Genomic DNA, 12,935 nt, shown 5'->3' on the forward strand with positions numbered 1-12,935 from the left:
ATACGTCATTGTGAGGCCTGTTCTTTGTCACTGCACTGGACTATAACTGTACTAAAACTTTCCATCTTGCTTCTGCCAAATTTCAAATATATATCTATTTTATTTTAAGTACAAGTGTATGCTAGTTCAATCATAAAGAATAGATCTGTTATGTTATAGGATTATGTTATGCAGGATCTGCTGATTTTCTGATACATTTCCAATATTGAAAAACAGCTAACTGTTCTCAAACTGTTGCTAGAATTTTACTAACATAAGTCTACTACTTAATGCTATGACTTGAAACATTTTTGGATTGATCAATTAGTAAAATTCTTTTTTCTGATTGATCAGTTAAATGTTTTCGAAACATTTGTAGCACGAAGATTCATTCTATTTGACACTCACAATTTGATCATTTTATCTTTGTTCCAAATGTTAAACAAGAACAAATGATGAGTGTTACAAAGTAGACTGCACTCATAATATGCAACTCACAGTTTGCAATACATTGCTCTTGGCAGGTTTGACTATCTGGGTAGAAACATGCTCTTTCTAGATATAAAACATTTTTATACATTAAACATAATTTTTTTTAGGCATCCGGATAAAACTGATCATCCAATGGCCGAGGATAAATTTGTAGAAATAACAAAAGCTTATGAAGTAAGTTATAAGTCTTATCTAAAATGTACGAGAAGCAGTAGCGAGAGGAAATTAATTTATCATAACGAACTATTTAGCTTTTAACAGATCCAGAGAGAAGAAGAAAGTTTGATAATCATGGAATTACGGAGGAAGGTATGTCTAGGCAAAGAAGGGACAATAGTCACTTCAATGTTCTCGATCCATTGGAAGAATTGTTTACCGGTAATTTTAAATTTCACTATCAAAGCAGAGACATCACGTTGTTCCATAAAATGAGCATCACATATCGGTATGTATTTCTCGCACGTGTCACAACGATTTGTCGTCGCTGTGAAAATTACATTAAATGCTTCGTAAATTGCAGATCGTTCGAGAATGTGATAGTGCCCAAGACTTACCGTATGCCATATTTAATCTTATTTTACTCCGACTGGTGCTACATGTGTCTGCAAGCAGAGCCTACTTGGAGACGATTGGTCGACGAATTAGAACCTCTGGGACTTGGTTTGGTTACAGCACACGCCAAGAAAGAGTCCACTTTGGCGAGAAGGCTCGGCATCCACTCTCTTCCGTGTCTCGTTGTTATCATAGATGGGCGCACTAGTGTCTACAAGGAATCTGTATTTAGTATTCAAAAAGTTGTTGGTATGTTTGCTATTTTTAAAATGTATACTTTGTCTTATTCGCTGTTTCGTTTTATAAACTCTCAAATTGCGAACTAATATTATAAATCCGTTTGTTTTTTTTGCAGAATTTGTACGAAATAGGCTACCATATAAATTAATAAGTATTGTTAATAATAACAACGTAGAAAATTTCCTATCAGGCTGGACGGATAATCGAATACGCGCTTTGATATTTGAGAAGAGAGACTTTATTCGCTTGCGATATTTGCTTACATCCTTTTACTATAGAGATCGAGTAGCTTTTGGCTTTGTTCAGGTAAATGTTTTATGATATACATATAATCAATGTTAATACGTTTCAAATTATTACTTAATTATCAAAAAAAATTTTTTTCTAGATTGGCATACCAGAAACTGAGAACATAACATCAAAATACAAAATCTCAGGCGAATTAGATACTTTACTGCTTTTTAACGAGAATTCTGAGAAACCTATGGCGTCTGTTAGTATGAAAGATATTTCCAGTGAAACCATGCATAATGTTATTGCTAATAATAAGTTTCTCTTATTACCGAGACTTTCAAATCAAGCTATGTTAGATTCTATATGCCCATCTGAATGGTTGAAGCCGCAGAAGCGATTGTGCGCCGTTTTGATATCGCAGCAAAATAGTCCTCTGCATGATATGGCTAGGCATAAGTTTAGACAAGCGGCATTAGAGTCACCTTACAGGTAATGTCTATCTAATAAACAGATTTTTATTTTATAATACATTATGTGATTATAAAATTATTAATAGTCACATTTATCCAGTTTAAGTATAATACAGTTTTTTATAAAGATATATATGATAATAATTTCTATATATGTTTCTTATATGTTTTATTTAATAATATATTCACAGCACGGAACGTGTCAGATATGCATATGTATTCAAAGATAGGCAACCTGAGTTTGTATCAGCACTGTCAGCCGGTGAAGGCAGTCCACTGGAGCCCTTATTACATATCGTCATCATATGGAGACGAGATGCCAATCACTTGAAGTATGAATGGCTTCCTCATGGATGGGTTGAGGCCATTCAGGATGATCGTATATGGAACGAGACGCGTAACCATTTAGAGAAAACTATACAAAGGCTGTTACGTACCACCGAAGCTTTACCATATTCTGCTGTCATAGGAGAATTGGCAGATGAACATGCACAGGTATGTATACTTCCACAATGACCATAATATTCTTCCTGATCTACAAAAATTGTTGAGCTGTGTTAAAAAAAACCCGAGTATCTCCGAATATTATTTTATACTTGTTCACCGAATGTTAAACAAGGATAAAATGATACTCAGAGATACTCCGGTAGTTTTCGAACGCGACCTTAGTATGCCATATTAATACTTTAATATACTTTTCTAGGGTACTGTAGACAGATTGATAGGAAGGGCATTATTAGCAGTAGATTATATATCCGATAATCTGACGAAAGAGCAAGTATTGTCTTTGATATCGGTACTAATTACTCTCATGCTAATAGGAGTTGCAGGATATGGAATGTCATACTTAGCGTGAGTAGAATTAGCAAAGTAATACATTCTGATTTTTAATTTTGATATTGCAGAATATTTTACCATTTCAAGATTTAGTAGAGATCATTAAATAATTTTGTCAAATAATAGATTACTATTTACTTAAAGTATGTACATTAAGTATGTACATTAAATTGATATGTTGTGAAGAAATAGTATTTTGTGATAGATCTTTATTACTTCAGTATTACAACTGCCAAGAAGGGACTTGGTTTACAATAAATTTCTTAACCACACTCATTCTTCCTGCAAAAAGAAAACCTAACACTATTTGACTCTGTCTAAATTTCCTTATGCACTACGCCACAGAGAAAAAAAGAAAATCTTATTCTCTACTTTTGTTCATTCCTAAGTATCTATGTTACTTTACTCTAAATAGTATTTTGTGTATTATATAAGTTTAAATCATATACGTGTTTATATATATTTATGAATTTGTGCATTCTGTTTTTTATATCTAGTAAACTAGAAGAAACAAGTGTGCAGTCTGAACATGTTCAGTGCAAAGGCAATGTCAAGCCGCTTCCATCACAGCCGCAACTACGATTGCACGAATTACGCGTGGAGAAATACTATGGATTAGTTCGGCTGTTGAAACCAGGATGTCGAACTATCGTTCTGCTAGTTGACGCACAAAGCCGATTAAAGTTATTACCAGCTTTTCATAAAGCTGTGTGGCCTTATAGGTACGTTTTGTTTATTAGCATTTCCTGTTTTAATCGGTATTCTATGCCGCAAATTATATGAAATTTGACATATATGAAAATTAACGATGTATATGACAATATGAGAGAGTATTATCGTAAATCATTTTTCATTCTCAGAAAGAATAAAACGCTTATGTTCGCACATCTATCATTAGAAAGGGGTCTTGATTGGTACAAGAAACTGTTATCTCTCGTTTTACCCGACCAGAAAGAATTAAACATAAATGTCAAGAACTGCGTCGGCACAGTCTTGTCCTTAAATGGACATCGAAAATATTTCTGCATGTACCATGCCAAACATCCAGAATGTACTAAAGGTAAAGGTTCTAAGGTATGTATCGAAATAATCTAAATTCCTTGAAGTTGTTTATGTTATCTGAAAATAAAACAATTGTATTGTATTATAGCGTATGGAAAAGATGACCAAGCAACTTGTCCAAAAATCGGAGGATCCGGAAACAGGCGCTTTTATCGGTTTTGACAGTTCCAACGAATCCGATCAAGACGAGGTACACCACAATACAATTAAGAATGTTCTTGCTTTTCAGTAATTATCATATTAACAACAATGTTTCTTATAGAGTGGAAACATGTTATATCAAGACCTTTTAGATGGATTACCGATGTGGCTCGAGAGATTATTCGAAGGATTAACGCAACGTTATTATATAAATTATTGGCCCGAGTTCACTGCCAAGTAAAAGGAAGAAAACAAATACGTTTTTTCTAGACGTGTAGAGGAGACTACGACACCTAGGGACATGTATCTTGGCATATGATACTTATCTTCCCAACACTAATGAAAGTCTTTAAATTTGGCTGCTTGATGATATTGCTTTAGTCGTTACGTGTTTACAATCTAAGTACATGTCCTGTACTTATTTAATTTTCATCCTTAAAGATACGTTATCGAGACTAAGTACTTCGTAAGTATTTTTTGCTATTTATATCTCCTTTTAGTTTTTAAGTACACTTTTTTCTAATTTCTTAAAAAAATTTATATACAAAAAAGTTTAGATGACTGAGATTTTGTAATTTTAATTATTAGTTTATTTATGAAACTATTTCAAGAGACATGTACCTTTGAATGTATTTTTATTTTTTTTTTCCTCTTTTTCATAGGTTATTATAATGCAGTCTGAAAACTTAGAAAACCGTATTGAATTAAATAGATACGAAATAGCAATTAAAGACATTTTAGAGCTTGGATATTCAAGAACAAAGGCTGCATTAGCTTACGAACTTGATGAGGATTATTTATCTATGTTTTTACATACAATCTCTAGTAAGGGAAAAGTAATTAAAGGGGAAAATAAAAGTTTATCATTTTTCGATGAACTAGCATTTCTGGTATATGTAAAAATATGTCCTCAAGGACACTGTGTTTGCATAGCATGCTTTAAAGAATATTTTCCACATTTAATCTATAAATTTGTAAAAAAAAATAAAATAATTTATCCATATTATTGGAATGTATGTCGGAAGGCAGATACAATTACAAAAAGCAATTTTCTAAAGAGATACAAATATGAAATTTCAAGATTATTTTCGAAAGATTGCATACGATTATCTTCGAATAATCTGCTTCAAAAATCTTTGTACCTTGATGATGATGTTCACGAATGCCCACAAAATTTTTACGCTCACAATCATGCAATATTCGAACAACCACAAGTAGGTAGCACTCAGTCAGGAACGTTTTCTAAATATAATATAATACATGCAAACATTATTATTCTTAAGGATAACCCTGTGGATATAAATTTTAGACAAAAATGAATGATCATTAAAAAAGAGAATTAAGATGTGCTATTTTCTACAAATTTTTGCTTAATCTCTGCAAATATATATTTAAAATTTAAAAAAAAGGAAAAAAGATTAAATGTTCGAAAAAAAATCAAAAAAGTATATCAAAAGAAGTTAATAGGTATCACAGTCTCCTCTATACTTCAGCAAAAGTGATAAAGAACAAGGTTCGCCTAGTCAACAGAACATTATTGCCATCTGGATATGCTGTGATTCGAATGGACACAGACGCAACCCTGTATAAAGACAAAAACATATTCATTACTTATACTAAGTACCGTTTATAAACATATTTACAGTTTCCTGCATTTTAACATTTTTAGATTGGTCTTTAAGTATTGTTAAAGAAAGTACATTATAAACAAGTTATGTAGCAAATAGAAAAAAGAGAAAAATTATCACTGTATAGTGAATTGATTTTTCTGGATAGGTCAAGTTTTCTATATACTACTACTACTACTTCATCCGTTCCTATATTACTTGGGAATACTCTTTCTATTCCTCGAAATTGCTTGTATCTAGTCAACACGTTACCAAAATTTTAGCAATATTGCACAGTACAAGCAAATAGATCGTTTATATTTCCTTAGATATGACTACGAAATCGCGATTAATTACTATTCTCATTGCGTTTGAATATGTTAATTCTTTATAATATTATATCAATCGCTAGTTTTAATGTCGTGAAAAGAAAATTCATACTGGTATGTTTATCTATCTAATGTGTATCTCTGTCGCTTATTCGCCCTACGTTTATCAATACTATCATTATACGAGCATATTTCTCGAATCCGAATGTCAGTAGTACATATCTATTTACAGAATTTATACTTTGTCGATATAGTTACCGTAAAATCGATATTTGTAAGAGCGCGAACCCAAATGATAGCATGATAAAGGTATTACTTATGGTAATTGCTCTTATCAAGATTTATATACGTCCATTACATTTTATTTTTACTTGCTCTACTTTTGTATCCGTTTCTTGTTAGTTGTATAATTCTTTAAATAATATGTATGTGCGTATATTAATTATAGATTATAGATTATATATATATATATAATCTATAAATAATTATTGAAAATTTCCAGGCTTTTTCCGATAAAAATAAACGGATTATTCTTCCAAAATATAAGAAACGGATCATTTTCATCGGACAAAAAATCCGATCAAACTTCAACGGAAATAAATCGATTGGAATGTCCGATAAAAAATATCCGATTATTTTTTAGACGGATAATCCGATAATATAATTTTCCGATCGATTGTCTACACGCATATATTTCTGATCGGAAATTTATCATTAAATAAGAGAGCGGATTGTCCGCTCAAATTATCCGATAAAATCGAATCTTTTTTTCGATCATTTTTCGATCGAAAAATATCATGGATTAAACGATTTTATATATACAATAAACAATAAGGCTCTCTCCTTATACTTGATAGGAATTAATATATTAAATTTAATATAGTTTCTATCAAATATAAGCAACGAAGAGAGTATTTCACTGTATATAAAACCGTGTAATCCATGAAATTAAATCGAAAAAAAAATGATCGAAAAAATTCGACTTTATCAGATAATTTGTTCAATTACATGATACAAGCGCACAACTAATAACGTGTATACGACTTATACGAGTATAACTTATCTTATACGATTGACCGAATTGACCGAACGTCACGAACTAGCGCAAACCTGCTAGTGCTGCGTAACGGTTGCGTGATTACGATGCACTCTCGTCACTTATTTCATTGTCATGTCGGATATTTTCAAACTAATCGAATAATTTTTCCTGGATCTAATCGGAAATTTTTAGATCGGATATAGTAGTATTTGAATGGATATCAAACTTGATCGGATAAAATATTTTCCTTTTATCCGTTTAAATGTAATGTACGATCAAGTTGTAAATTTATCCGATAAAATTTTAACAGATAGAAAATTTAACGGATATGGTGGTTCAGTTAATATTTGATTAGAAATTGTATTTCATCGGATCAAAGCGCTTATCATTTCATCGGACAGTCCTAAATACGATCAAAATCTATCGGAAAAAGCTCTGGAACGGTTATTTCCGATCCACACCGCTGGCAATTTTTCTCACGTGATATATTGTTAAATATTATATGTACCTAGCCAAAGTATTTTAGTAAACTTTAAACCAGCTGTTTACTTCCTTCGGATATGTACCTAATCTTTTTTTATAAAGCGACAGGTGTAGATACTTAATATTATTTACGTATAATATTTCTTTATCACAAGAAGCTATTAAAATGTATTAAACATGTATTATAGAAACATGAGATACATCGTAATGCTGTTGAAACTACAAATTATGTCGCTCAATTGTTTATACTTTATACCCTTATATAAAGATTAAAATTAATGAGAAACAGACACATGAAGTTAATATTTCTATCCTAATAACATTAATCTTGTTGATACTCTAAGTTTCATCTCTAATTATTATTATATGAATATTATAACATTTAAGCAGATTTTTTAATAGCGTTTTTAAATATAGTGATATATTCATATCAATTTTGCGGTAACTGTAAAGTGCTTTAAGTTGCTGCTCGTTTCTTATATTATATGTAATAATAGTTATGTAACATAACAAACTTACAAACTGATTTTGCGAGATGTACATTATGATGTATATATTTGTTGTGTCTGTTACAAAATCACTTCGATTGTAAAGAAGTAATATGTTCAGGAAAGTTTGTTAATACAACGCGGCGTGTTATTATACGTTATCCATATTAGAAGTGTGTACGTATCTTTCTCAATGTTAGCGACATATTCGCAAATAACCATTTACTTTTGAATTTATAATTTTACTGCGTTTAAAAATTACGTACAATAAGATCCGCTAAAAGAAATGAAATAGGATTGTACATTCATTGTATATCACATTGATACTTTATTTCGTTAAGGAACATTGTTTATGCTGCAGTTCTGGAAATACTTCGTACATTAATACTTCAAATATATCCTGTAAAAGAAAAAAAAAATACAAAAAGGATCTATACACATACACTTTGACGATGAAACAGAGACAGTTACAAGCAATAACCGTCTGACACAAAAGTAATCGACTTACTTACGTAAAATAGCTGCTTATTCAGATTCACATTTTGCAGGGAGTCGAAAACTTTAATCGCGCCACGTTGAGCACTTTGTGCTCCTACTAGATTTGTTAATACTTCAGGTACATTGTTGAGAAATTGCCTACGTGCCTCGCCTCGCGTTTTCAACTTTTCCTCGTCAGTACGAAGGACGGTCTCAGATACGAGCTGCCCATTCGGCCACCACGCTCTCGTAAACAACTGTATGTAATAATGAAGCATCGGTTCGGAAAACACCCATGCAACGGTATCTCTGATTTGTCTGCAAATCAGTAATACATTAACGTATCTTATTAAATATCTCTATCTTATAATTAAATTACAAAAATTAAGAAATTAAAAGTTATTTATATAAAATAAAATATGTATAAAAGTATTTAAAAGTTTTATAAGACAAATAAAGTTTTGTGTACGCGATATTTCACCTATTTATGGTACGTCCATAAGTAATCTGTACGAAAGTGATGAGTGATCGTCTGAGCCAACGAAATACTCCTCTTAAATCGAAAACTTCTCCGAGAAGTGTATACAACGGCTCTGCGATCGCATCTTTGCTGGCATTTAGATAGGTGTCTGTGCCAGTACGGCCCGATTCACTATCGTCCAGTAACAATGAATAATCCTCTTCATCTTCTTTGTCGCGTGGCTCGTTGCTACCGACAGATCTGTTATGAAGATTTACAGAGTCAGGAAATAGATCAATAATCATATGATGAAATTAATGTACGCGTACGTTTTGAATAACGTGGACAAAGAAAAGCGAGATTTCTTGGGAGATGGTGCCACCACAGCTTTAAGATGCTCCGAGCTTGGACTGAGAAAGGTATATAATGCCTCGCTTTGATTAAGCCTCTCGTCCTCCAAAACAAACTATAAGGATTAATAAACGAATTAATAAAACAAACAGTATTAATAAAAGTCCAGATTCACATTTAAGGACCTACATTCAAATATTTTTGTATCTGCATCTTAGCTTTATCGAGAGTGCTCTTGTCAGATTTTCCGAAAAACTTTAAAGGCTGCGAAGGCAAGTCCAAGCTTTTAACGTTAGAACATAACTGACGTAATTTCCTGTGAAGATCTTGAAAGTCTTGCAGTTTTCTCAACACCACCCATCCGCTTGATATGCTTTCATCATTGTTTTCATCCTCTGCCATGTGGACAACCAGTACAAATTGTGGAGGATCCCCGTTATCAGGCATCTATTCAATAAGAAAATCATAAAAAAATCTTTCTGTATGTACAGAAAAAAGTTCATATTAAATACCTCTGCGCTCTGCACGTCGGCTCTCCAACGACCCAGATGTTCGGCCCACATTTCCGTATGATTTAAATGCGCCTCCAACTGTCGCTTTTCACCTTGCAGCCATTCGACTTCTTTCGCCAATATGCTAAGTACTTTGCTCTCGGGCTTGAGAGAAGATTTGAGCGCCTGCAAAGCTTGCATTTTGTTATTTAATTTTTCATGCAGCTGATCTAACTTGCTACGAGCGTAATTTGATCGTTCGCCAACGAGCAAAGTCGAGGATTCTGACAATGTACCATCAACAATCTCGCGGTCTTCAACCAAACCTAATGCACGACAGAAGTTTATAAATATAATATATATAAAATTATATTTTTTAATTACTTTCTCTCTCTCTCACTTCAGTTGCACTAAAATAAATTTTTACATAAAATCTAATTTTAAAAATATATAATGTAAAATATGACTGACCTTCTGCTCTCTCATTGAGTAATGCCTCCTGCGTGCTTTTATATTGCTCGCTAACGAGAAACGACGGATAATACTTCTCCTGGAGTGTCTTGACGACGCTATCTTGGACCTCGTAAAATACATTTGGTCCCATATTGCCCAACAAAAAAGCCTCCATCCGCTTTCGTACGTTTTTATCCACCTTGATCTCGGCGGTGGGTGATCTGATGTAAGTGTAAAAGATCTCTGCTCCCAGTTGATGCCAATTGGATCGTTCTGCGGCGCGTAATTCTTGTACTGCCGCCCAATAACCGATCAATCCTTGACTAGCGACCTGTTCCAGAAATTGAGACAGATATCGTCGGCCAGTCACGTTATCCAGAATCGCTTGCAGTGGAAGTATCCTGCCCTCCGTGATCTCCGCCGCGTTGCATATATCGTCTGAATCCTAAACAATATTATTATGAAATATTGTCATGTTACTGTAACTCGCATGAATATGACTTTCTACCTGACGAGGATATCCATCCCATCCCAATGTCTGCATGTGACACTCGCAGGTATTCTTAGCGTACGTCAGTTGGCTGATATATCTCTTTAACTTTCTTGCTCGAATGGCATCGGAGTTTCCCAGAGCGTTATTTTCAGGATCCAAACCTTGAGCTCGTTTTACGTTTTGCACTGTGGTAGCTTGCATAATCTCAGTAACGATATTGTATCTGATATGTTTGAGAACTTCTACATCCTTGGTGCATTTGACCATCCGGATAAAGTCTTCGAACGATTCTGCATATTCGTATGTTTTCCTGTGCATCGCTTCAGCGAGCTGCTGCTGATCGATGTAAGTCAGGATCTTCTGATTGATATAGTCGGGATCCGTGATTAAATCTATCGCCGGTTTTAGGACTGAAAAAAAAAACAAAATAAGTAAGAAATAAGTAAGTCATGTAACTGATATTTTTCAAAAAATACTTACTTTTGCATGTGAGAACCTCTCTTAAAAGGAACTTTACTGGAGAAAGAGAATAACTGCGTGGTAACAAAAACAGGATATAAAGTTCGCTGATCTTCCTCAAGTATTCCAATTCAGCGACAGGCGACATCAAATGTGCTGACAAAATAAATACGGGGTCCTCTCCCTCCGACCTAAATGCGACAAATAAATCAAGTTGCTCCTCGTCTTGAATACGCCAATGAAAAGAGACGCTTACGAAGCCGCTTGAGCTATCCGGATTTTCTCGAAGTGAAAAGTGAGCTTATTCACTATATTGCAAACCACTAGTTTAGTGTGGTCAACACGCGACAAGCGATCGTGTAGGCTCTGTATCGCACCCCACACATCCTGTTTCATGTTATCTATCAGCTGTTCGGAGCCAAAAGCCAGATCGTTCAGCCAGAAGCTGACAAAGTCCTGAAAGATCAAATCTAGAAGATTCTGCAGGGCACCATCCACCAGACGTGTGAAGACAACAGGATAACGCATGTGCTTCCTAGTTCTGGTTGATTTTGGCTCATATCCTTTCTGAAAAGCCAACAATCAGGAGTAAACAATAACAATTAGACTTGTTCTTTTCAAGTGAACTTTTTACATTCATTTTTTTGTTCTTTCTTCAACAAAAAAAAAGAGAAAAAATAAACGAAATTCAGCTGAAAAGAAGATCTATTTATCGAGCTTTTCATTTGTTAACACAAGTCCACACAAGTACCGTTCTCTCTTTGTTATTCATAGAAGAAAGAAAGACATTTATGCCTACTTATGACTAAGAACCAGTTCTACAAATGTAAGATTAAACTATTATCTCAGTTTAATTTACTATTTACCTTTTTCTAATTCTTAAAATTAGAAAAAAATAAAGAGTAAATTGAATTGAGATTGAAGTTAATCTTATATTGGTGGAACTAGGCCTAAACTATTCTATTCCATTTAAACTCAGTTCCACCAATGTAAGATTACCTTAATCTCGGTTTATATTTTTTTCTAATTCTAAGAATTACAAGATAGTCAGTAAATTATATATATATATATATAAACAGAGATTCAGACAAAATAAAGAGTAAATAGAACCGAGATTGAAGTTAATCTTACATTGATGGAACTGAATCTAAATGGAAAACATTCCATATCGGTGCATCGTGTACCATTAACATGTTGTGAAAGGCGTCCACTTCTGCAATAGTTCTAACAGTTCCAGAGCCAGTCTGGTGTTTGGGCGACAGAGCTATGTTGATCAGTATCATGATTAACGGGCCGATAAGCAAGCAGGAGCAAGTTAATACAATGTAGAGACAACAACACTGGACGTAGGTCCAGTCCATAACAATTCCCAGGCTTATAACGGTCATTGACATAACGCCAACGACAACGAGAGAAACCATGGCTCTCTTTAATACAATGGCGGTGATGCGGCGAGATAATAGTACTTATATCAATGAACATATACATCCAATAATGTTTTTTAATCTCGTTGCGCTGATAATACAAAACAATACCGAGGGCCTCGCCATTTTTAAATGTCCAGTGTATCGCACTTTGCGACACTTTACGCTCTGTTTGCGCCGAGGCTACTGTCATCTTGCGACGAGTCACAAAAGCTAGAATTAAACTACTTAGCCACAGCTGGTTAAGTGATCTCATTCGCGGTGCAAAATGCAGATACAAGACATTACCAGAGACTCCCAGCCCCAGATAAATTTCTGCCAAGTGGATCCTTATGCTGGATTCACCCTGCATCCGATTTTCGTCGTACGACGCT

General features: G+C 33.8%; 2 protein-coding genes across 4 annotated transcripts in view; one reads left to right on the top strand and one right to left on the bottom strand.

The window, feature by feature from the left end:
• The window catches only part of l(3)80Fg (dnaJ homolog subfamily C member 16 l(3)80Fg), a 5,765-nt gene extending 1,003 nt beyond the window's left edge, over positions 1-4,762 (top strand). The window contains exons 2-13 of one of the 2 annotated variants that reach the window (XM_018455250.1): positions 579-645; positions 723-916; positions 992-1,272; positions 1,379-1,569; positions 1,652-1,986; positions 2,159-2,462; positions 2,671-2,819; positions 3,302-3,526; positions 3,665-3,878; positions 3,955-4,056; positions 4,129-4,473; positions 4,670-4,762. In XM_018455250.1, coding sequence (XP_018310752.1) covers positions 579-645; positions 723-916; positions 992-1,272; positions 1,379-1,569; positions 1,652-1,986; positions 2,159-2,462; positions 2,671-2,819; positions 3,302-3,526; positions 3,665-3,878; positions 3,955-4,056; positions 4,129-4,248 — 2,182 coding nt within the window. In that variant the 3' untranslated portion in view covers positions 4,249-4,473; positions 4,670-4,762. The remainder of the gene's footprint in view (positions 1-578; positions 646-722; positions 917-991; positions 1,273-1,378; positions 1,570-1,651; positions 1,987-2,158; positions 2,463-2,670; positions 2,820-3,301; positions 3,527-3,664; positions 3,879-3,954; positions 4,057-4,128; positions 4,474-4,669) is intronic. The other variant, XM_018455251.1, reaches the window with a different exon arrangement.
• A 3,495-nt stretch (positions 4,763-8,257) lies between these two features.
• LOC108727159 (sorting nexin-25) lies at positions 8,258-12,726 on the bottom strand. 2 transcript variants are annotated; one of them, XM_018455142.1, is made up of 11 exons: positions 12,322-12,726; positions 11,394-11,704; positions 11,159-11,328; positions 10,694-11,088; positions 10,204-10,630; positions 9,754-10,058; positions 9,431-9,688; positions 9,220-9,356; positions 8,912-9,151; positions 8,466-8,748; positions 8,258-8,353 (listed from the first exon to the last, which is right to left on the bottom strand). In XM_018455142.1, exons 1-11 carry the CDS (start codon positions 12,556-12,558, stop codon positions 8,282-8,284), a joined length of 2,835 nt encoding a protein of 944 aa, XP_018310644.1. In that variant the 5' UTR covers positions 12,559-12,726; the 3' UTR covers positions 8,258-8,281. The 2 variants fall into 2 exon arrangements, with proteins under 2 accessions (XP_018310644.1, XP_018310645.1); XM_018455143.1 differs by having other exon boundaries at positions 8,308-8,353; positions 8,462-8,748.
• Positions 12,727-12,935: the final 209 nt, after the last annotated feature.

The sequence above is a fragment of the Mycetomoellerius zeteki genome, unplaced genomic scaffold, assembly GCF_001594055.1.
Source record: "Mycetomoellerius zeteki isolate Tzet28-1 unplaced genomic scaffold, Tzet1.0 scaffold471, whole genome shotgun sequence".
Lineage (NCBI taxonomy): Eukaryota > Metazoa > Arthropoda > Insecta > Hymenoptera > Formicidae > Mycetomoellerius > Mycetomoellerius zeteki.

Excerpts from the sequence above, each read along its gene's own strand:
- LOC108727159 (XM_018455142.1), bottom strand. The coding sequence starts at position 12,558 with ATGGTTTCTCTCGTTGTCGTTGGCGTTATGTCAATGACCGTTATAAGC. Across the intron at positions 10,059-10,203 it reads ACTCAATGAGAGAGCAGAAG|GTTTGGTTGAAGACCGCGAG; the intron begins GTCAGTCATATT and ends GTCGTGCATTAG. Across the intron at positions 9,357-9,430 it reads AGATACAAAAATATTTGAAT|TTTGTTTTGGAGGACGAGAG; the intron begins GTAGGTCCTTAA and ends TAATCCTTATAG.